Source organism: Diuraphis noxia, unplaced genomic scaffold (genome assembly GCF_037042655.1).
Source record: "Diuraphis noxia isolate RWA-SAM2 unplaced genomic scaffold, SU_Dnox_SAM2 contig0001, whole genome shotgun sequence".
NCBI classification, from domain to species: Eukaryota; Metazoa; Arthropoda; class Insecta; order Hemiptera; family Aphididae; genus Diuraphis; species Diuraphis noxia.
In genome coordinates this window covers 32,847,546-32,872,921 of record NW_028301711.1, presented here as the reverse complement: position 1 = coordinate 32,872,921, position 25,376 = coordinate 32,847,546, and the positions used below count along the sequence as shown (strand labels likewise).

The 25,376-nt window shown below is 26.5% G+C and overlaps 1 protein-coding gene across 1 annotated transcript in view; it reads right to left on the bottom strand.

Annotated features, from left to right (window-relative positions):
* Positions 1-9,837: 9,837 nt before the first annotated feature.
* Positions 9,838-25,376, bottom strand: part of LOC107161357 (uncharacterized) — a 52,565-nt gene continuing 37,026 nt past the window's right edge. The window contains exons 3-4 of the mRNA XM_089217114.1: positions 25,068-25,244; positions 9,838-10,299 (exon numbers count right to left, since the gene is read on the bottom strand). Of these exons, the coding sequence (XP_089073240.1) occupies positions 9,850-10,299; positions 25,068-25,244 (627 nt within the window). The 3' untranslated portion in view covers positions 9,838-9,849. The remainder of the gene's footprint in view (positions 10,300-25,067; positions 25,245-25,376) is intronic.

The following is a 25,376-nucleotide window of genomic DNA, read 5'->3' as shown; positions in this document are numbered from 1 at the left end:
ACATGCTTAATATCTTTCACAAGATATTAATTATTAGATAATATCTTCTAAAAAAAGACTTTTGAATAATTTTTTTTTTTGTTTGAACTCATCCATTTTATGGTACCTATTATTTATTCTACTGGCAACTAAGTCAATAATTTTGAAAAACACTGAAGGTGTACCTATACAACTTTAATAACCTGTTGTTTGGTAGTCGCATAACATCGTTCGTTAAGTACCTATATATACACAGCTCATCGTGGATTCGCTGATGGAAAATAAGTTATTAATTATAGATTAAGTTTGTGATATCTATTTTCTAACAGAGTGATTAAGATCGTGCCATCATGTTATTAAAAGTTTAAAATTAAATTCTTTAAAAACGATAATATGTTATAGTAATGTATAATAATATTTATACGTGTAAAATTCCAAGTCCCCATGATCACGAATAGTATTTTTCAATAATAACAAAATAATTGTTAATCTACTATCTATTGACTATTTCATTAAAATTTTAACTAAATGTATAAAATAAAATTTTAAATTCTGCTTACTCATATATTTTCTAGATTTTGAGCTTTAGTAAGAAATTCTTATGTTAAACCATATATTATATTTTTTAATGCTATAAGTCTTAAATATTTCATACATTTTGGACTACCAATGCCTTCAAAGTTCGCATATTATGTTCGTGATTTTAAGGAATTTTGTTGTTATCATTTGAGCTTCAAATTGCGCGTAGGTAAATGTATTTTTAATATTTTTAAATATCTGAACCAACCACATATTTTTGATCTTGTATTACGTATTTAAGCTTTTTGACTGAATAAACATTTTTTAGTAAGTTAGACTATTTTAAACAAAAAAATATTATATACATAAATATATAAAATTTAGAATAAATTAGAATAAAACTTTTGACAATTTCATTGATTATATTAAAATAGAATATACATAATCATGGAATAGTTAAATTTTCTACGATTAATATTGGTTGACAAAAAAAAAAAAAACAACAAATAACTTTACAACAACAAAACTAATGTCGTTTTATAAGAAATTCTTATTTTACACATGAATAATATCATTTGACAACTTTTTTATTTTTTTTTTATAACAAAAAATTTCTCTTCAAATTTATACGAAATTCTTAAAATGAAAATCAATTCATTTTTTACTTTCAGTGAGAATTTAGTCAATTTGACGAATATTTATAGCTAATGATTGGACATTGCGAGATTCCTTACAAGTTATCACTTGTTTTTAACATACAAATCTCAATAGTAACCTATGCATGGTTTTATTTTGTAGACATTTCCAATCCAAATTTCATAAGCTATTTATTGTTTTCGAAACAAATTATGAATGCAGTGAACGTTGTGGAAAACTAAGATGTTGCCAAAGAAACATTCCATACACATAACAGAAACAAACCACGAACGATCAGAATATTGTGACAAGGTATGCTGCGATCGTTACATTTGACCGCGTTAAACGAGCAAAACTGCTGTCGTTCCCAACACAAATATAGTCGACGACAAAAAACGTTTTTAACGTTTATAACGCGAACGAAATGACTATAAGTAACAGGAACGTATGCTCCGGTGGTCGTCGTTGAACGAGTAAACTATTTCCGCCGTCGAACCGTCGTTTTTCGTTTGCGCCGATACCGCTGAAAATTAAAAAACGATAGCTACTAGTCCATGCGACCCTGGTACCATCGAGTCATTTTTGACAAAAATTGTTGTGCATATTATAAAAATAATTATGATATTTAAGATATTAAAATTAAGATGAATAAATAATATTATATTATATTAAGTATTTAATAGTAATAATTTTTAAGAATGATAAATATATTTTACCAAGTATCTAGAATAAACAATAAACTTGGAATTAAATAATTGTAAATTGTTTTGATTAATATTGTTATGGTCATAAGAACAATAGTATTATAATAATATTATTAAATTGAGATATTAAATGTACAATGTACAACGTTAGCTACTCGTGCATAGAAGGATTTACTCACAAAACACGGACGAATGTTTCATTATATGAATAGTGTTTACCCGAACATGTGCAACTAACTTAATTTTTAAATCTAATTACCTAAAAAGTCAGAATTATGGTGTATTTTATCAGTTTGAAGAAAATATATTAACGAGACAGCGATACTCGATTTAAAAATGTTCAGAAGGAAATCCTCCCTGTAATTATAGGTTTTAAACAAACAATTTTTGTAATTATTCAAACAGTTTTCCAAATATTTGAAATATTTCATCACTATACAAATAAACACATAGTGGAATTTTCAATATATTATAGATAGACAGATACCAACTTATTCGTACCGTTTAACTTTACTTATTCATACAAATATTACAAACATACATTCATAACGAATCTTTGGTCGTTCTATAATAGTATTAGGTATATGGACATTGGACATACAAGGTTAAATACTATTACTATTATTATTATTAATATTGTAATATATTTTTTATCTAGTATATTATGTTGTATATAAATATTTAAAATAATATTGTAAAAATTACTATTTAGATAGAGTATAGACTAACCTACAGAATATAACTAAAAGAAAAATAAATTATTAAATTACTAATACATAACGGACCTAAGGATATGAAAAAATCTGAGTTGACCATTCACTATTGACAAAACTGACCTTTTCCACATTTTGTATACAATAAATATACAGTAGAAATCACTATAACGAGCATCGCTTAGAACGAGATACTGCTTACAACGAGCAAAACGTTAGGTCCCAGCACAAGCTCATATGATTGTATGTTAAAATATACGTCTACAACGGGTATGGTTATTACGAGTTATCGGCTATAACGAGTAAAATAAAACGAACTTGACTAACGACCTTTCGGTTATTACGAACAAGTTACCTGCAAGATAAGAACTTTTGGCTATTATTTAGGTAAAATTTATATTTAGGTCTAACACTGGAAAGATTTTATTACACAATATATGAAGGTACAGATGCTAAAGAAAAGCGTTGTCTTTATTAGAAACATCGATCAACAGTAAATAAATGAAGCAAAGTTCGATCAAAGATTATTTTAAGAAATTAAATTCAAGTTTTTTATAATTATGTTTAAGTAATATTTATAGATAAATAAAGTAATAAATCTCCAATTATAATAATTAATAATAAATGTATGTATAAATAATGTATGTGCATACATGTATAAATTCAGTATTAATTTCGATTATAAGTCAAATATAAAAAGTCGTTGGTTTTATTTTTGTATTTCCCGTTATTAATCGGTTACAACGAATGCTCGTTCTAACCGTATATAACGAGCTACCGGTTATAACGAAAAAAACTACCTGGCCCTTGAAACTCGTTATAACCGATTTCTACTGTATATGTATGATATGAAATTAAAAAAAGTACATACTTAACATTTTCACAAATTATTAATAATATATATGTAGGTACTTATAATACAGCGTTGTTATTATATACGTACATATTGATTTTGTTTTTAAACAGTTAATAAGCAATTTATACTTTTAAATTTATTTAGTACGTATTTTTCAACTCATGTTATTGACATTTGTATTTCTCTGTCAACAAATTAGAATATTCAAAGCAAGGTTCTTAAAAACTGGTTTTTACATGATTGCGGTTATTATATTTTAATTATATCTATATTTAATTTTTTTTATATGTATATAAGTTCACACATTTATTAGTGGATAAAATGCTTCAAACATTAACTTCAAAGGTGGTTTCTGGTCAAGTTAGATTTATTAGGAACTTTTAATACGCCAAGAATAAAAACATTTTTTTCAAAAATTTTTCTTGAAATTTTGAATTTTATGACAATTTTAACATATAACAAATTTGCATTATAATAATCTTTTAATAATTCGTTATAATTTAATAATGTAATATCACATTATGGATTTGAGATTTCTGGTGAAAGTTCATATCAATATTTAATAGAAATGAAAGGATTTTTAAAATATTTTGATTCGTTTTGTGATACTTATAGATTCAGTAAAAATTGTAACAAATATTATGTTGCAGCAATTAAGATTTAATAAAAAAAAGATTCGAAATTTCTGATGGTTTTTGGGTAAACAAATTTAAAACTTGAATATAAGGATCCTGTTAAGTTTTTCTTGCCCCATTTTAAAAGTATCAACAATAAATTTTACATTTTAAGGATACTTATCAAAAATAAAAATTGCGAAAATTTGCCAATTATTTTCTAGGTAGTTAAAATTCATTAAAAATGTATTACTCGTACCTGAGGTTTGAAAATTAAATTCAAGGTTAATCAAAGTTTTTTTTAACTTTTCATAGAGTTAAAAAAAGTTTAACGGAAAAAACATGCATTTTATGAGTGATTGAATTTCAAACTTTGAAGCCGGATTTACTTTTAGAATGACAAATTCAATTAAAAAAGTTAGTTATAGACATTTGAAATTTTCCGTTTTTTTTTTTAGTTTTTTATTAAATGTCGATAAAATTTTATTCATTGAGCAAAAAACTTTAAAATTTAAAACAAGGTTCCCCATAAGTTGATTTAATAGCATTTAGAAAATATTTAAAATACATAGGAACTTTTTTTTTTTAAACCATTTAAATTCAAATTTTGACAAAATGTATTTAATTGAAAACTTACAAATGTTTTAGTTGTTAAAAAGTATAAAACATTTAATTTCTATGGCTAAGGTTTGAAAATTTAAAAGAAATTTCAACGTAAGTAGTTAATTCTGCGACAAAAATATCTAAAAACTATACAAACACAATTTTTTTTTTTAGTTATATTAAGTTCAAATTGGGAAAAAAATAACATATAAAATAATCAAAAATAACGATTTTAGTCGTATTGTTGGTATTTAAAAATATTATTTGTGTATAGGTACTTGACATTCATAGAGTATACTTTATAATTGAGTTTATATTCTAATCGTGAGTAGGATTCACTATGAATCTGATTTGAATAATTTGGAATTTATTTTATAGGTACCTACCTATTTTTTTTTCTTGAAATAATAGTAATAAAATTAATATAATATTATAGAACTATAAAATATTTTAAACTGACAAACCGTCAAATCGCTTTTCGTATACAATGATATTATATTGAATTCAAATTTAATACCATCCATTACAGTAACTCACTTGTAAAATACTGCAGTACAGTAGTGACATCCACTTGGCACGCTTTTTTTATGATTGTTTGAAGTACCAACATTCATCAAAATCATAGCATTTTTGCACTATTTTGTAGTTAAACATTACAATTTTTATTACTAAGACTTAAGGTTCTTCATAAATAGACCTTACTGATACCTACAAATCTAAAAATATACAAGCACATTTTTTTTTTAGGTCAATAACCCTCGAGTATTTTAAATTTCTGATCTCCAACAGCTCTCGTATATTTATGTAGATAGTTTAGAGAATATATAAACTATATAGGAACTAATTGTAGAAACTAGGAATATTGATAAGGTTCATTCAAGTCACATACATTTTACTTTGAATCTCATTATAATTGAAAGATAAATATTATTGATAATCCGTTCATATTACATACATATATAGGTATACATATATTATATCATATTATTAGTATATAAACTTATATTAATATTAACTTATTAGTTTATTATTCACCATAGTATTTTATACACATAAACACTCACATTAAATGGCAACGCAAAATTATTTGCGCGGGAAGAAAAATGTATTTTTATAATATGAGCACTTACTTCTAACATATTAAAACTTAATATCTATCTCCTACACTGAGTGGAAAAAACAATAATTTAATTGTTGTGGTTGCTACATATACTAATATACGTATTATAGGTACTCGTACAATATATTAAAAGGAACCTGAAAAGCTTTAATATTATTTTAGATGATAGATATTATTTTAATTGTATGAGATGGATAGGTACACAAATACAATGATAAACTTAAAATTATTGTTTCATAATACTAATTAATTTGTCTAACATTTAATAATACGATATTCTCGTAGGCAATACTTAATGTAGAGTTTAAATACAATAGATAAGTAAGTAGTTAATTTAATATAATAAAACACAAATTCAGTTTAATCTCACTGAGTATCTCACGAATAATTAGGTACACATTAAATACTTATTATAATTCTATCAATAATACAATAACAAAAATGTGCTTGCTGTTAACGGGTTAAATAATAAAAGTTTGGCCATGAATGCCCAAGATAAACAGTAAATAATAGATATTTAGTTAATCAACGTTCCGAGAAATAATACTCAGACTTAAAATACACACACAATATACAATATATTTAAAACTTAAATTTGATTTCGAAAAATAAGTAAATGTAAATAAATAGTTACTTTTACTTTTAAGGTACGTAGACTACTGTTCATGTCGACGAAATTCAATATCTTAAAACAAGATTTTAAAACTACGGGAAAATTCTTGGGAGATCATTCTTAAGAAGTTAAAAATAAAAAAAAAAAGGAAATTATATCTTGGTGAAATTAAAATAAACATTCAATGAACATTAATTTTTACACCAAACACACTTAATTTAATTTTCATTTAAAATGTGTTCTAAAATAAACAAGTTTTCTATAGTTATCTAATATGTCTAAAAAGACGACTTTAGTATTAAAAAGTATCATGTTATTATACACACAATGTTGATTTTCATAACTTAAGCCCCCACCCGACAACTCATACAAGTATTATATAGGTAGACAAACAGTAAGTAACGTAATATTTAATACTAATTAGTATTTACCAACTGTATAGTGACATAGGGTTATATAGTTATACGCAACGATAGGTATATACCCAGTGGCGTAACTTATATAGAGCAAACCGAGGCAGTGCCCCAGAACTCTAGGGGCCTCTGGGGCTCTTGTGCAATAAGAAACGACTTGCCTAGAATAATTAAAAACATTGAAATATCTATCGCCAATTATTCCAAATCATACGTGTTAAATTCAGTCACAACTAACAATCAATATCAAACAAAATATTAATACACATTACGAGTAACACGCGATGGGGTGAAACACGTTTGGGCACATATTACACACAAAAAAAAAAAAAAAACAGAAACATTTTAGACTTTAATCCACACAACGTTTGGACGTCATATTCCTATTTATACATCAAAACAGTTAACTCATATTCTAATAATATAATATATTATGCAATTTTATGTTAATTGATAATATTATACACATATAATAATAATAATATATTTAATATGTATTATAATTGTTATCTAATATTGTAAATGACGTCAAGTGTGTTATAACATGATTTACAGGTGGTTTTCAATACATATATTCGCCTGAAAGTATAATATATTACCTACACAAATAAATTTGAAGCAATTATAAACGCCATACAAATAAGTATCAATAGAACTATATTTTAGTTGTACGTTTTCAATTCCAAGAATAATTATATTGGATAATATTAAACTACAATTTATTATATAATATAAAGAGTGTGTTGCGCACTGCGGCAGTCGTTAAAAAATATAAAATATAAGTTATAACATTATGTTAAAATATAACACATTTATTTGAATTTTGAAGTCACTTAAAAGACGGTTCAAGCTCTTTTTTCACTGAGTATTGCTGGGGCCTCATCTGATACTTTACAGTTTTCCTTCTAACCAATTAGGTGCCCGTTTAATGTTACATTTTATATTTCATGCTATAGGTACAATGCCAATAATGATAACTGACACTCTCGAAATGCATTAACCATTTTGAACTTTCTGTGGATAACTCTTTTTTCACAAACATATTCGGTTAGCGTGAAATATTTTCGAATTAAAAATAAATGAGTTTCTGATTTAGTTGTGTATTTTCATACCAGGAACGTATATTTTTGGTCCAAATGATTAATATAGTTTCTCCGTAACGACTGACGTAGGTAGGTATGCTATTATATTATTTGATTTTACTGCAGGATATTGAGCGTAGGGAATTGTCATCGGTTATCTGTAATTTTTATTAGTTTCACAACGATGGTGTTTGTAATTTTGTGTGGTTTATTCTTTGGGGGCGGTAAAAAAAAACTCGTCAACTTTATCCGACATGGCGACATACCTCTATAAATTGGAAAGTGAACACAGTTTGATCTTTGAACGGGTATTATATTTAAAATATCTTTGTGGTTATATATAGGTACTCTATACTACATTGTCTGCACCATAGTGTAAAAAATCACTTGATTCTAATAAAAGCTATAGTAACTGCGATAAAATCGGTAAAAAAAGCGTCGTCAAGGACCTGAGACCTTATAATATAGGTACAATAAACATTTTTGGACAGAATTATAGCTTCGATCTGCAGAATTACATTTGAGTATTTATTTTTGAAAAAAAAAACTGACTTCTCATTTTTTACTTACCTAATTTGTTTCTAATAGCTAAATTATTATCTTATTAATAATGAAATTTATCGTTATACAAATATAAACTTGGAATTATTAGGCGAATTAAGTTGGTGGATTAACGTAAATCATGTTATACTAGCTACTGTATAAGAAACCAAATCTACCTCTAATAATAATTTACACATATGCGCGTTTGCACACACATAGACACACACACACACACACATCGCGATGTTTATAAATTTATGTAAACCCAATTCGACTAATTTTACAATTCGATATAATATAAGCCACCATTAATTGCATTTTCTGCCAAGTTTTAAAATTTTCATCGTTTCTGTTGTAGGTATGCTGCAGTATTGTAGTGCAAACGAGAACAATCGATTTAAATCACAGTCCGTACTTCTACTGCTGCAATCCCCCTATATTTATTCATTTAATATTTTATTTCGGTCTGCACGTATTATCATAAACTCAAGCTTGTGGGTAAGTGGTGGGCGATTTTCAACTCATATAATGTAGTAGGTACGCAACATACTGCGAATTCGCATTTTCAAGCTGGACTAATTTGAAATCATATCGTGTTGGAGGAGGAGGGGAGGGATTGGAATTAGAAATAAAATCACGGTTACATCGTGTCATTATTATACAAAAATATTATTATTATTATAAGCGAAAGGAATTTCAAATGTGTTTGCTTATATAGTTTTATCGAATTTCAGTCGTCCAAGGCTGTAACTATATTACTATAATATTCGTGTGTGTGTGTACAATGTACATTGCGTGTAGCGGTGCGATAATGAGCGCGCGTGTGCGTCAATGACTTGGCGCGCACATTTATACTACCGAACGGTCTACCTGTTATCGTCCGGACCGCTGCTTTTGTCGCTTCTTCAGTGCAGGTTGTTGTCTGGACCGCCGCCGCCATGGCCGCTTCCTCCAGGATCGTTGTCGGGAATGCCACTCTGGACGCCTCTGTAGTCGCCGTTAGTGACCTTGCTGTTGATGGCGTCTATCGTGATAATGTAATCCCACAACGAGCGGACGGTCCGCCGTCCACTGCCCTCACCACCATCTTTGGCACCGGCAGCCGACCCTGCAGGAAACGGCCCTGGAATCGGCCTTGGAACCGGCTTCGGAACTGGACTTGGAACCGGATCGGGAATCGGCCTTTGAACGGGCCTTGCAACCTGGTTCGGAACCGGACCTGGGACCGGACCGGGAACCAGACCTGTGACCGGACCGGGAACCGGACCTGGGACCGGACCGGGAACTGGACCTGGAACCGGTCCTAGAACCGGCCCACTCGCATATTTTCGTGTCACCGAAGCGATGGCGGACACAGCCGTGGCCTCGGTAGCGTTTATTTCTGCAGCAGTGGTTGCGGTCTGATTTCCGAAGACCGCGCTAAGCCCCGGGTTGTTACCACGGGGCGACCACCCTTATACTTTTCCGTACTTATTCACCACGCAGTACACCATCAAGCTGAGCAGGAACCCTCCGGCCACGGCGACGAACTTGGAACATGCCTCGAAGTCGTCCTGGCTGTTTTCATTGATGGCGGCCCGCAACTGTTCCTGTCGCCGCCTGCTGGCCAGCTTCCGCGCAAGTTCCGGGAACGCCAGGCTTTGGGTGAACGTCAGCTTGTGCAGAGAGTCCGACAGGCTGTGCATGCCCACACTGCCTCTGGTGGTCATTCGCTGCAAGTCCGCAAATTCTGGATCCATCGCGTCCGAGTACCGGCCAGTCCACGTGGAACTTCGTCGCCGGCCCCACGGGATGCTGTGACGGTGGCCGCCGGGTCCCCCAGATCCTGGCACGCTCAACGATGATGCGTCTGACGAAGCAGCCGACAGGTTGCCGCCACCGTCCACGATTCCAAAGTCGTCGACCTGTTAGCGTTACACAGAAACAGTGTAACAAAACGATATAATAATAATAATAATAATAATATATATATGTGTGTGGTTCCACCCTAACACACCCTTTGGGATAAGTTTGAGTGTATTTATAACAATGTAAAAAAATTGAATTTTTTTTCCGATAACCGTAACCAATTTTGGCATGATGATCACTAATGAGAGAAAATGTTGATGCTGACAGTGTTATTGATGATTTTAAAAATAAGCAAATAATTCTGCAAATTATTAAGTCAATGATTCCAATGTAATTTATTATGTAATAATAATGTATTGTTCTTACATTAAAACAAATTGAAATATTAGGAATACTTCATTTATTATAGATTTTGAGCCAAGAAATAAATGCAGGTAGGTATTGTTGATTTTACAATGATGAGTGTGTTTTTTTTGTGTCTTTGGGGTAGTAAAAATGCTTTGAGGGTGATTTCTGGTAAAAAAATTAGATATAGTTGGCATTTAAGTATGTAGTCCTTAGGATATCAAAAGTAAAAATCAACTAGGAAAAAACAAAAACAAATAAAGAATATCAAGAATTTTGATTTATAGTTTTTTGTTATAATAAACAATTTTGTAATAAATTTGTATTTTTGGTGTTAGATAATTTTTATCAAATGTTATTTACGTTTTCTTTATTATATGATATAATTATTCTATTTATACTTTATAGATATTTTACATTTTTATTTTATGTTAGTTATTTTTATGAAAATCAAATTTTTCTTTGGTCAAAAATCTTGAAAATGTATTACAGCGTTCCTCCTAAGTTTGTTTATACTTAAGTCAATAAATCTAAAAATATATAAACGCAATTGTTATTATAAACATTTTAAGATAACATTATATATTTATACGAAGAATAACGATTTTAGTTATTTTGCTGTTATTTAAAAATACTTTTCGTGTATACTTGATACTTTAACGTTATTTTATACAAATATTACATCTTCAAATCTAATATTTTATAGACAAAAATAATTTCAATTTGTCTTAATAACAGTAAAATAAATTGCTTTAAAATACGTTAATAATAAAATAAAATATATTTGATTCATTGAATTCAAATTGAACGCATGCATTATAGTAATATAGTGACTTTTTCAATAACTAGAATACACTCGATACCTATTGTACAACAAAATAGATACCTACTTTTCTTTTTAAACGTTATTGTTCAGAGTAAGTGCAAACTGTACTTTTCAGATTCACTGTAAATTGGCCTAATAATGATATGAAATATTATGTTTGTTCTTAAGTCGTATTTTGATATCGTTTGACAATTTAACATAATATAAATAATTTAATAATTACACATATGATATAAAATTGTTGAGTTAAATTGTTTTTCTGTAACTCTTATCTACATTCTCTACTTATCTTTATTTTACTTATGAGTAATAATTGCTTCTATATTATCTAATAAAATTGGTACGATAATTTGATTGTATTTTATATTTCATAAATACACATTATTTCAATGAATAATATCGTAAGAATAAATATGTTAAGTGTTTAGAAAATTTTGATTTTGCTTTACATATTTAAATATAAAACTAGATTAAATATATTAATAATGCTTATTAGAATATTATCTATTATATATATATTATTATTACCATTATTCCTTATAAAGCTGGATAATTAGTTATTTATTTAAACGAGTTATACATTAATAGATTTCGATTAAAAGTATTTAATTTTCAAGCCAATATCTCAGAATAAAAAATTTAATTAAAAGTGTCAGTATTTAAGTTAAATGTTAATGTGTATCATAAAATGGTGGTGTATTGCAGTGGAAATGATTTTTAACTAACTTTGAAAATCAGGTGTTTATACTACCACTAAAGAAAATACTTTTTTAGAACGGTTGTTACATTGTTTTTCATTATAAATATAACTTAGAAACTTTTAATTTATATTTGTTTAATAGCCTGGTTACAATTCATTTTATGACTGTGGTGAATTGCAACATGTTTTTTTTTTGTCTTGTTAAAATCACTCAGATTGTCCCGATTTGTGTTAAATATATGTAATGATATACTTTAGCCATCGTTAAGTACTAAAAATTTGTGATTCAAATATTAAGACGAAATTGAAAAAGAACCTAACATTGTTGTTTCAAATATTTCAATAAAATTTACAACTCAAGAATATTTTTTATAAAAAAAATATTGTTAAAGGAAGATTTTAGCTATATTAACTGAACGAAGATTTTGAGATTATAAAAATTAGTAAGTTGATAAAACGTGGTGGAAATAATTCTCTGTGGAGGTAGAAATAATCCGATCAAGACCTTTTTTTTCAAAATATAGTAGTCATCACTACGAATTTAAATTTTTTCTGTCAAAAAGACTAAAATTGAATATGTGTGGACAATAATAAGCAAATCACTTATAACGTGTTGCAATTCACCTTCCAGCTGCAATTCACTTTATTTTATGATAGGTACAGTTTTGTCCATAGGTATTTAGGGTAACATAATATTATGATAATATATTTCTGTCACATACTCACATCCACATAACGCAATCATTCTTTTCATAAAAAACGATCAAACTGTGCACTGGGTTTTCGAATATATAAAATGAATAATTTGTATCTGTCACGTTAAAAAGATAAGTCTTTTTTGAACATCCTGAAAATATGGCTAAAAAAATGTTACCTATATGTTTGGATGACTTTTTGTGAAATTTATATACCAAACGATCACATTGAGTAATAATTGATTGAGTTATATTATCTAGACACCCATTTGATTATTTAATGATATACATTGGTAATCAATACTAGCATTATAAACTTATTTATCTAAAAATCTAATTAACTACCCGTACACCTTTTTGGGTCATTCTTGCTTGCATTTGTACTGGGTACCTAACATCATTAGCTATATTCATATTGTTACTGTTTGGAATTTGTCAGCTAATGAGCAGAATAAACTGGTATGCTAAACTAACAGATACCTATATAGATAACATTCATTTAGATTAAAGCTTTCAGAATGGAGAATTTATTAATTTATATTCAATGTAGTGTATAAAAGTTAAAAATACAGAGACGACGATAAATTAAATACCTATTTATTTAGTTTATAAAAAGGTCAGTTTGATTCAACGTCTATATAGTACAACTAGCACGAGTGCAATTTCAAAAGTTATTAAAATCGATAAAATACCATTATATAAATTCAAATAATTAAGCCAACGAGAACAAAATTGTTGGAATGCTTGAAAGACAAGGTAATTGTAATATTATTAAAATGTTGGTAATAAAAATAAAAATAAATCAACGTCCACGATAATGGTATTATAGTTGTAAAATGTTATTCGTTAGTACCTATAGATATCTAGATGCACAACAATTTAACACATTGTGATTGTGACATGCAATGTCTAATACAAAATTTTACCAACTTTTACCTAACAAGCAAATTCAACGTAAACGTTAAAAAAAAAAAAAAAGCGGGTAAGTCGTGGATGTCGCTCTGCTGTACAGTAGGTTACTGTAATGGATGGGATTAAATTTGAATGCAATGATAGGTATCATTGTATACGGAACGGAGATGATTTGTCAGTCTAGGATATATTATATTTAAATATTGTCATATATTCTATTTTGAAACAAATATTTTATTTTTCAATTAAGACGCATTTTGCATAAGGCATGCATGGTTAATCGATTAATGTAGTTATCATGTAGTTATCATAATTCATAATACCTTATATATACGAATACCTGGTTTGAGGATAAATCGTTATCATTACGCGATTTCATAAAAATTTAAAACTTGAACGCTCAAAACATTTTTCCTATAATGACGCTTCAAATTTTGAAAAAATATTTTAGGAACCGGGTATTAAATTTTCAAATCTTAGATATAAAAGGAAAATTTTTTATGAATTTATAGGATAAAATAATTTACGGATTTTCGTGATTTTTACGCATGTTGTCAAAATTAAAATTTGAATGCATGTAAAAAAAAATTGTGCCTATATATTTATTTTATTTTTCAACTGCTATTGTAAAAAATATGTTAGGAGCCTTGTATTAAATTTTCAAATCTTAGATCTAAAAAGAAAAATTTTTATGAATTTCTATCTAAGATAATTTGAACATTGCCGTAATTTTTATGTATTAAGTCAATATTTAAACTTCAAATGCTAATAAAGTAAAATTGTGCCTATGTATTTTTATAAATTTTTAATTACTATAAGAATAACTAATGAGGAACTTTGTATTCAATTATCATGTATTTTAATAGAGCCAAAAAAAATTTTATCAACCCATCACAAAAATTTTTCAGAAAAATTGAAAATTTCAGTTGTCTATAAATATCTCAAAAAAGTCAAAATATTTTTTTAATTAAATTATGTAAAGAAAATTCCTATCTTAATAACTGGTAAAATTTTCAAGTACCTAGGACTTATACTTTTTGAAAAATAACAAATATTTAAAATCGTTTCAGGATAAATCGTTATTGTTACGCTATTTCGTAAAAATTTAAAATTCAAACGCACTTAAAAATTTTCCTATGCTTCTCTAATGCTTGAAATTTTCTCTATAGCTACTTGAAGCAAAACTTATGGAGAACTTAGTGTTGTATTTTTAATCCTTAGTTATAAACGCAAAAAATTTTATGATTTTTCAACTTCAAAATTACTTGCAAATTTTCGCGTTTTCGACAGATTTCGTAAAATTTTGAACTATAAACGCTTATAAAAAAAAATTGTGACTTACGATTTTTAATTTTTTTTAGCTACAATAAGAACAACTCAACAACTCATAAGGAACCTTGTATTAAATTTTCAAGTTTTTTTGGTCGTCCAAATTTTTTTTACCGACACTTCAAAAAAAAAATTCTCAAAAAAATTGAAAATTTAAGTGGTCTATAAATAACTCAAAAAAAGTCAAAATTAAACTGTATATAGATAACACTAACATAAACATTTGGTGAAAATTTCAAGTATTTCAAGTGATTAGTTTTTGAATTACAACCATATAAAAAAATCGATTTGGTCGAAAACTGATTTTGCGTAAAAATTCCCGTTTTTCTGTCATTTTTTTTTTGTTTTTCTCGATTTTTTTGAAAACTATTGGAAAATGTTTACTTTTGACCTTTACAATACACCAAGGATATTCACTTTTACAGTTTTACATCAGAAACCACCCTCAAAGTTTGAAATTGAAGCATTATTTCGACTAGTTATGCTGTACACAGACACAAAAAAAACACACACACATCATTGTAAAATCAATACATTCATCACTTCGTTCAGAATCTAAAACTGGGTTACACAAAAATATGGTTAAAAAAATTGTATTGAAAAATAAGACAGCCTACAGTATTACAGTCTATAATATTTATGTAATTGTTTTTCTATAAACTTTAAACATTTTTATACATTGGCCTAACATACCACCATTACATTATTTTGTTAAAGTCAAACATTTTACAGCCTTCAATAGAAATAGTGATTTTCAATTTGAATATCCTTCATGTCAATAAACATAATCATTAATTCGGTGTATGTATCAAGTTTTTAGACAAATAGAATATAATCATTTTAAAAATTTTTTAGTAAATAAATTTAAAAAAAAAATAGTATGTAAATAATAATATTACTATAATAATTAATGAATATTTTTATAAAAATGAGATTCAATAAATTAAAAGTCATTGGGTCTCACTGTTGTCAACTTTAAAACAGTATTCGATGATTTAGGTAATTCTAGATGTACATTATGATACGAAAGGTCATTTCAAGGAAATTGTATCTGTTGTTAAAGTACAAGAGGATTATAATATTCTGAAAATATAACTATAAATTGGAATAAAATGGTTAACACCTTACAACAATATTGCGCTACTTGAATAAAAAAAAAAAGAAATGTAATACTCTGAGACAATGAAACGCATATTATACGGTTAAAAATAAGTAAATAGAAGCTTTTTAGCAGATTATATATATAATATTATAAAACGTCATTGGTTTTTATTGCATTATACAATTTATACGCATTGCAACTTATAATTAATCAATTTTTATAGTTTTAAGATAGTTTTGTAAAATCATTGTACATTGTTTTTATACTAAACTCATAATAATCTAATAAAAATGAAAGTTGTTAATCACTGCATTTTAAATAACTATAATTAGTAGGTATATATTATACAACTGTTTATGTATAATTTAAAAAAAATTGTTTATTTGTTATAGTTGTTAAATATAACAAGCATAAAAATATATTATATAACTAGTATTTACTTAAAATTGAAAACATCTATTCCATTATTTTATAATTATTTCTGAAATTTAAATAAGTTTTATTACTTACGTTATAATTTCTATAAAAAATACACAAGTACGCGTATTTTTAGATGAAACGTAATTGAAAAGGTAAAGTTTAAGCACCCTTAAAACTTTTTTTATTAAATTTTAGGTAAACAACGTTAGGTATACCTATATAAAATACAAATAATGTTTAATTTAGGTATTTGAGTATTTTCTAGTAAATAACAGTACGCACTTAATAGTAAAAACTAACAAGTTTGATGTAAATGAAAAATATGCATTAAAACCGAAAAAAAACAAAAAACTATCTGTAGGTAGTCATTATTTAGACCATATTTCATTTCATTACTGATACCACACAAATAATAAAAATAAAATAAACAATCTTGAATATAATTCCTAATAAACTTTTAATAAAATACTACAAGCCCTGATTTTATGGTTGACTTTGACTACTTTACCCACTTAACTAATGAAAATATTAAATGTCGTATGGAATAATAATGTTAAGACTTAAGTTATATGGTACGTATAATATAATTATGTACTATATATATTATATATACCTACTATATTATAAGTACATAATATTTCAAAATATTTCAGACTGTATTTCAAGAAATTTTTTTTATTTTTTATATATTTTATTATATTGTTATGGACGTCATCATGTCACATACTAACAAAATATAATAAGAATACCTACAATCCATTAGTTGAATTTATCATTTGGTGAAAAGTTTTATATTGTATGTAATGCTGCATACTATTTTATTAAATTGATAATTAAATTGTACATATACCTAAGAACTAACTTTTTATTACCTAAAAATAACTTTTTCTCATTTAATAAGCATAATTGTATAATATATTATTTTATTTAATCGCCTACATCCATTAAGAAATTAGAGTATATCATGAAAAAAAGTCAATTTCAATTGAAATATAATACATAATATGAATGAGTTTAATATTTAAAAATTTTAAACATTATTATATTGCTTTTCAAAAAAACTAAATAATTTCGAAGATATCGTTATTAACGGAATTGTAATTTAAATTTATATATAAGGATATTTAGACAAAATATGACAATAGTTCTAGCTAATGCGTCTCACTGGTTGTACATGGGCCGTTATTATCACTAGCTAGGTACTTAACAACCTATCACATTATTTAATTTGTAGTGCACATGAGAAAGAATTGAAAACGGTCAAAGGGTGATCAATACAATGGAATTTACCAAATTAAAAAGTGATTAACTGTAAAAATTTTTAAATCAAATTTATAAATTAACTAAAATTCAAAACCAGCATTTGGTACAGTGATAAAGACATTATAGGATATACATTGTGTTTATTGCCTATTTTTAGGTAGGCAGTAGGTAATTCTAATTCTAATGATAAATGATAATATAATAAATATGATCGTACGCATAAAACGAATACCAAGGTTAATTTTAATAAAATAGTAAGTTTCTAGATATTGAACTTTGCACTATTGTACCTGCATATAATTGTGGGTAAAATAAATACGTATATTAATGTAAATACAATAATTTTAGTGACATACATAACCAAATGGGTCATAATAACGATGAATTTTGTTACTATATCGCCATAAGAGTATCTATTAACCACAATACAAACAACGAAAAACGACTTTAGTAACTCTAAAAGTGTACTTATACAGCAAAAATCTATTTGTATTAAAATCCGTTTGAAAAACTTAAATAATTATTTAAATAATTTATTGGAACGATTTGCCACTGAGCTGCAAATATCAAACATGTTAATGTTAATATGCTCCAGTAAATGTGATTTCGAGATATATGTTTAATGGTCAGATTAAATATTAATAGCTACGAAATTTTGAAGTAATCAACTGTGCGTAAAAGACTAAACTAAATAATTAATGCAAATATTTGAGTAAAATTGACAAATTATAAGTTTCAATTTCCTACTATAAATAAACTGATAGGTAATATATAAATAAAACTACCTAGTAAGCTATAACAATACAGAAAAGCAATTTTAGTTTATAAGGTCTATATCGGAAGGCCTTGTAATTGTTTACATTGACTATACCTATACTTTATATAGAGCTTTAATATTTTTGAGTATTTGATACTAAATATCTAAATTGAGAACACACATGGAAAATGGGTTATTGAATCCCAAGGGTTGGCGTTCGTCATAAAATGTGAAATAATATTTTCAATGACACAATAATTTGTATGGCCGTATAAAGGTATGACTAGGTTAGTTGGGTCTGTTTATTAGTAATAAGTAGGGCTCAGATTTTATAGCATAATAAATAACAAAAATGAAGCATATTTATTTCCGGTGTCCCGTTAATAAATAGCGGATAATTAATAGCGCGTCAATAGATAGCGGTCAATTTATAGCGCGTTAATTGATCGCGAGTAATCAAAAATTACTTGTAATAGAACGCTATGATGCAATTTATAGTACCTAATTCAAATGATTAATAATTACGCCATTCAATAATAAAAATTACAACAGTAAATTAGATCATAAACTAGTTAATTAAGTTAATTGCTGTACATTTGAAGATTATTTTAGAATATGTATACGAGTTTCTAGTATTCAGAATTGAAAATCGTCATTACTGAAAACATGTAAAATCGAAATCGGTTGTTTTGAAATATTACACTTTAGTTGATTTAATACAAAAAATATAAATGTGTATATGTAATGTGTTATGATGGTTGGTTGATTAACTTTATAGTTCAAAATATGTTAAGGTATAAAAAAAAAAATTCCCCCTATTAGTTTAAATGTCACAGTGGATGAGAGTAGTTTACATGTTATTTTTGAAACACTAATCCCAAAATAATTAAAACCTTAGACATAAACTATTTTCAAAAAATAAAACTACACCCTAGATAATTTTCATACAATAACTTCCGTGTTTTGCTAACTATGTTATATAGATATATTGTGTGTCAATATTTACGTAAATTTACTAATTATTTCCTTTCATTAACATTTAACATACTGTTTTATAATCTTATCGTTCCCCATTATGCATTATGTTTATTATCATATTCTGAATTCTAGTAGGTAGTCGACATCAAGTGTTAAGTTTTTCTTTAATTTCATAATCTGAGACACTTACACTCAATCCTCACATATTTATCATATTTGTCATTCTTGTACGTTTTGTTGGTAAAACAGTTATAATATTTATTTTTATTTTTATTTTCGTAATGTAGCACACAATAGTTTTATAAAACTCTCGATAAGTTCTAATATAATACTAAATAGCTATCAAATATTATCTAATTAAATTTTTTGTTAAACATGCTTATGATTTTGAGTTAGATAGAATTTTTTACTAACCAATTTTTTGTGTAACGCTTTGTATATCGCTTAAAAATGCAAATAAACAATAAATATATATTGGGTATGAACTAAAAATCAATCTTCCATTCATAATTTATAAAAATTTCCTACAAAATGCAGCAAGATATTTTTCCTTTACACTATACTTTATATAAATAATATCTATAATTCCTCAATTTTTCTACCAGAGAAAAACTGTCTAGTAGCATGCTATTTTTTTTCTTTTGCAAATAACAATTGAGATAAAACTATTTAGAGGAGTGAAGAGGTTTAAGGCTCTGTCAAACAGAAAGCGTTATTTTCACGTGGCGTGATTTTGTAATTGTTACACGTGAAAACCAACCAGCCATTTACTACTTTAACGCATGTTATAACGCGTTCTGTTTGGCCGAGGCATTATAGTTCACTATTCTGCTCACCAAACCTTTAATAATTCACAGAAAAAAAAGCTATTTGTTTAATATTTGATATTCGTCCATTGATATTCGTATCAAAATAATAGAATTGTACAAATCTTGTTTTTTTCAAAAACAAAATTTCAAAAAACAAAAGTAGAATTTACTATCAGAATAATAAATTTTCTTTGTAAAAAGAACCACTCTATATCTTATTATACTAGGGCTCGGATTTTAAAGCAAATGCTTCTTTTTTATATATAAAATAGAAATCTAATTTTTATACATAAATTTGTTTCATGTCATTTTCATTCCAAATAAACCAATTTATTTCCCCCTTTTTTTTGGTGTAAATACTTTTAGATTCTGAGTGGAGCGATGAATGTATTAATTTTACCATGATGTGTGCTAAATAATACAGCTATGACACAATAATTGCAATACATTTTGTATAAATATTTCAATAAATTTCAAATTAGATGGTAGTAGGAATCATGACATTCATTTACCTATCAACAAATGTTTACGATTATTTTACAGGCCGGCTTGTACATGATATTACAGGGTTGAATAAATCAAAAACAATTTTGATAATTAATTTGAAAAGTTTAAACTGATGCACGCTAAAGATATACATATATTATAATCCTCCAGTTTTATTAGACATTTTCTGATTAAAGGTTAGTACAAATCATATTTGTATACATTTCAGTAGTCATTATTCGTTTTAGATATTCAAACTCGTATCACAAAAAGTAATTTAAACTCTATGTTAAATGACAAAACTATGTATTATGCTTAGTATAACAAATAAATACCAAGTGTATTACAATTTTTGAAAATTCAGTAAAAACAATTTTAACCATTTCTTAGCGTTTGTGTGCCATATTTAATGAATTTAAATTTCTTTCACTAAAAAATATCTTCAAAAACTAATTTTTGATAATAAAATAGTTTTGATCTATATCATGTTAACCTATATGGCTATATTATATTGACAAGTGAGAAATATATTTCAATAAATTCCCAAAAAAATGTTTTACTCTATTTATTAAATTTATTTATTAGATTTAAGTTTATCAAATCATTAAAATTAAGTTATTTAGCCTATCGTAGTTTTCAGTTATTTAATATAATAATAATTCATGTAAATTTTTTATAAATAATAAGATTGGTTTTATTTTAAATATTTCTACATACTTATTTCGTCATAAACGCATAATTTTAAATGCCTAGTGGCTAGTTTAGAAGCTATTTATTTTGAAAACATTAACAGGGAAGTGGTTAAGCGTAATAAAATAATATAATACGTTAACGAGTTAACACACCATTTTATACTATTTCAGCAGTTTCTATTAAAAATCAACTAAGCTAAAGCAAGATAGTATAAAATAATTTTATTTATTTACTAATAAAAAATATATTTTGATTTTCAGATTTTACAATATAACTAGGTATTAAAAACACGAGCATGAACTTAACTTAAAGTTTAGATCTCATAAAAGCTGAACAAATATGGAAAATTTTAAGCACACTCATTTTTCGACAAAATCGATTTTGATTTTTGATGTAACTTTAAAACGAATGACCATAGATACATGAAATTTTCACAAAATTTTTATATAAATATATTCTATTCACAATGCAATTTTAAAAAATTTCGACTTAAGTTGAACTATTCATAGGCATTTGAAATTTTCGATCATTATTAGTTTTTTTAACATTAATATTGATAAAAATTTATTTGTTAGGCAGAAAAGCTTGTAAATTGAATACAAGGCTCTTAACACATTGTTACAATAGTAGTTGAAAATTAAAAGAAATTCATAGTCACAATTTTTTTTTATAAGCTTTCAAAGTTTGAATTTTGACAAAATACTTAGGTACTTACTTACAATATTTAAATTTTTACAACATTGGATTTTCACTTTTAACAATTTCCTTATTTTGGTGTAACTCTAAAACAAATGACCGAAGATTCTTGAAATTTTCACTGAATGTTTATATAGACATTTTCTATATTTGATAAAATTTTCAAAATATTTAGATTTGTTTTGAGCTGTTTACTGACATTTTAATTTTTCAACTTTTTAGTTTTTTTTTCTATAAATATCGATAAAAATTTATTTGTTCGGTAGAAAAGCTTGAAAATTTAATACAAAACTTCTAACACTTTTTAACAATAGCAGTTGAAAAATAAAATAAATTCATAGTCACAATTTTTATTTAAAAGCATTCAAAGTTTGAATTTTGACAACATACGTAAAAATCACGAAAATTCACAAATTATTTTATCCTAGAAATTCATAAAAAATTTTCCTTTTATATCTAAGATTTGAAAATTTAATACATAGCTCCTATCATATTTTTATAATAGCAATTGAAAAATAAAACAAATGTGTATTCACAATTTTTATTTACAAGCATTCAAAGTTTGAATTTTGACAACATATGTAAAAATCACGAAAATCACGAAAATTTGCAAATTATTTCAAACTAGAAATTCATAAAAAATTTTCTTTTTAAATCTAAGATTTGAAAATTTTTAATAATCTATAATATATCCTAGACAGATAAACCGTCTTCGATCAGAATCGTTTTTCGTATACAATGATATAATATCATTGGATTCAAATTTAATTCCATCCATTACAGTAACCCACTTGTAACCTACTGTACAGCAGAGCGACATCCACGACTTACCCGCCTTTTTTGAATTGTGAAGATAATATTTGTATATCAAATCGCTAAGAAATTTGAATCATGTGTTCATGGTATTAAACGTATACATTTATAAATGATTCATCAAACACAAAAAGGTATTACATTATTAATCAGAATGTATGAGTATAACAAAATAATTGTCTTCTGCCAGTCAGTTAATGTTATTGACGCCATATTTGTTATAAATACGAAATAACAATATAACATTATCTACTCAAAGATCTAGGTTCAGCGCTGACAAAAACGCAACTGAAATCGTGATTTTGAAACTAAAGAATAAATAATTTAATGATATATTACCAATGGGTAACTTCCATCCACGCCACTCATGTCTCTTACAATTATAATGTATTATCATAATTATAGTTAATGGATGGATTATTTTAAATAAAAAATAAAAATGTGTTCACTTAGAAAAATAATACTTCGTTATTTATTTTAGAAGTAATATGATAAATTTATTATGATAAAATTTTTTACTGGAATTTGGCCTAAATAAAAGTGTAATTAAAATCGGATTTGTTTTCAATCATTCAATATTTAATGAATATATAGTAGATAGTCATTGATATTTTGTTTTATTATTTTAATATGGTAACATAATTATTTATTTAATTGTATTCCCATTTTAAATTATTCTATTTAAATAAGTTGTGATATGTATATTGAATGGATCTTAGTATGACTAAATATTTTTAATTATTATGCTGACCCACATTTCTAGAAAAATACCACTGTTTAAATTAAAAATAAAATAAACAGTGTATGATTAAAATAATAACAGATTCTTTTTGTCAAACATGTTGAAATAACATGAGTTTTTGAAGTAGAAAATATAGAATCTTCCCAATATTGATCGAAAATACTACAATTTGTTCAGTTATTCAATATTTTTCACACTCTTAACATCTACAAACAATTTAAATATGTAACTAACATTTGCATTGTATATCATGAATTATGACTAACTTCTATGTTATGTTTTCCTACATAAATTGTTAATTTTTGTTTTGTAATAGCAAAATTGAACATTTTTTATTAATAATAATTAAGCGCCAATTTTATTAATCATTCAGCTAAATCAGGAGTATTGTAACTCGAGAGACCATAATCCGGTGTTTTTTACAACAAATAAATATTCAAACGTTTAGAGAGAGTCGAGTTTTTATTAAAACTCAAAATATTAGCTATTACAAGTTGTATTATTCTACATAAGTAGTAAAGACCTGCAAGGACTAGATCAGCACAGCCAGTTCCTCAAAAAGCTCTTTATGTACTGAGACTTGGCCTGCAGGCTAGGCCTTAAAAATAAAAAAGGTTTGATCTGGGTGTCTTTGGTAAAACTCTAGGATGAGAAGGGACGAAACTTCAAATTTTTTGTCATACAAAAAATCATAATTTAAAATAAAAGTAGTAAGTTCACAGATCGACGTAGGTATTATAACAAATATTATATAGGTTCGTGGGACATGGGTACTGCGTATTAGCTTATTACACGAATCTTAAGCTTAACGTTTCATAAATATAAACATGTCCCATGAATTAAAAAACATATTTTAATCAATATTAACCTATATTACCTAAGAATTCATGATATACCAGATTCATACGATTATTTTAAAAGTATCATATTATTGTAAATTTAAAATTTATTTTTTCAATGTTTACTGCTTTATGTAAATCAAATGTGTGTATTAAAGTTTAATTGTTTAATCAAATATAAGGGTACGAATTAATGACATCCTATTGAAATTTATTTGTAAGATTGATATTTCTTCATATCACAAATAGGTTTTTATTTTATATTAGCACTTTTAGTTAATTTCCTGCAATTTCAACAACCATTAATATTTTGAAATAAGTATGGTAAGATGATTAAAACTTATTTATAAAGTGCTTAAATAATTCTATTGCCACCCTATATTTTAACTACATTTTTATTTGGACAGAAAATATATTACCTCAATAGCATTGTGATCTCGAGAACAAGAAGCAATTGGACTGGGATAATTTAAACGTGCACGATCGGGATGCAGATATACGGAACTAAATCGTCTTGATGTCGATGGTCCCGGAACGTCGTACATATCAATTATGGATGAACTGCAGGGTTTATTCGCCTTTTGAGCTGGACTTGCCTAAATAAACATATTATATTATATTATATCAAAATAAATCATATTTTTTTTTTTTGCTTCTAATATATTTTACATTCATTAGGTTTGTTTGACAACAGTCTTTACTCTTTTTTAAACAATTAAAACTATGGT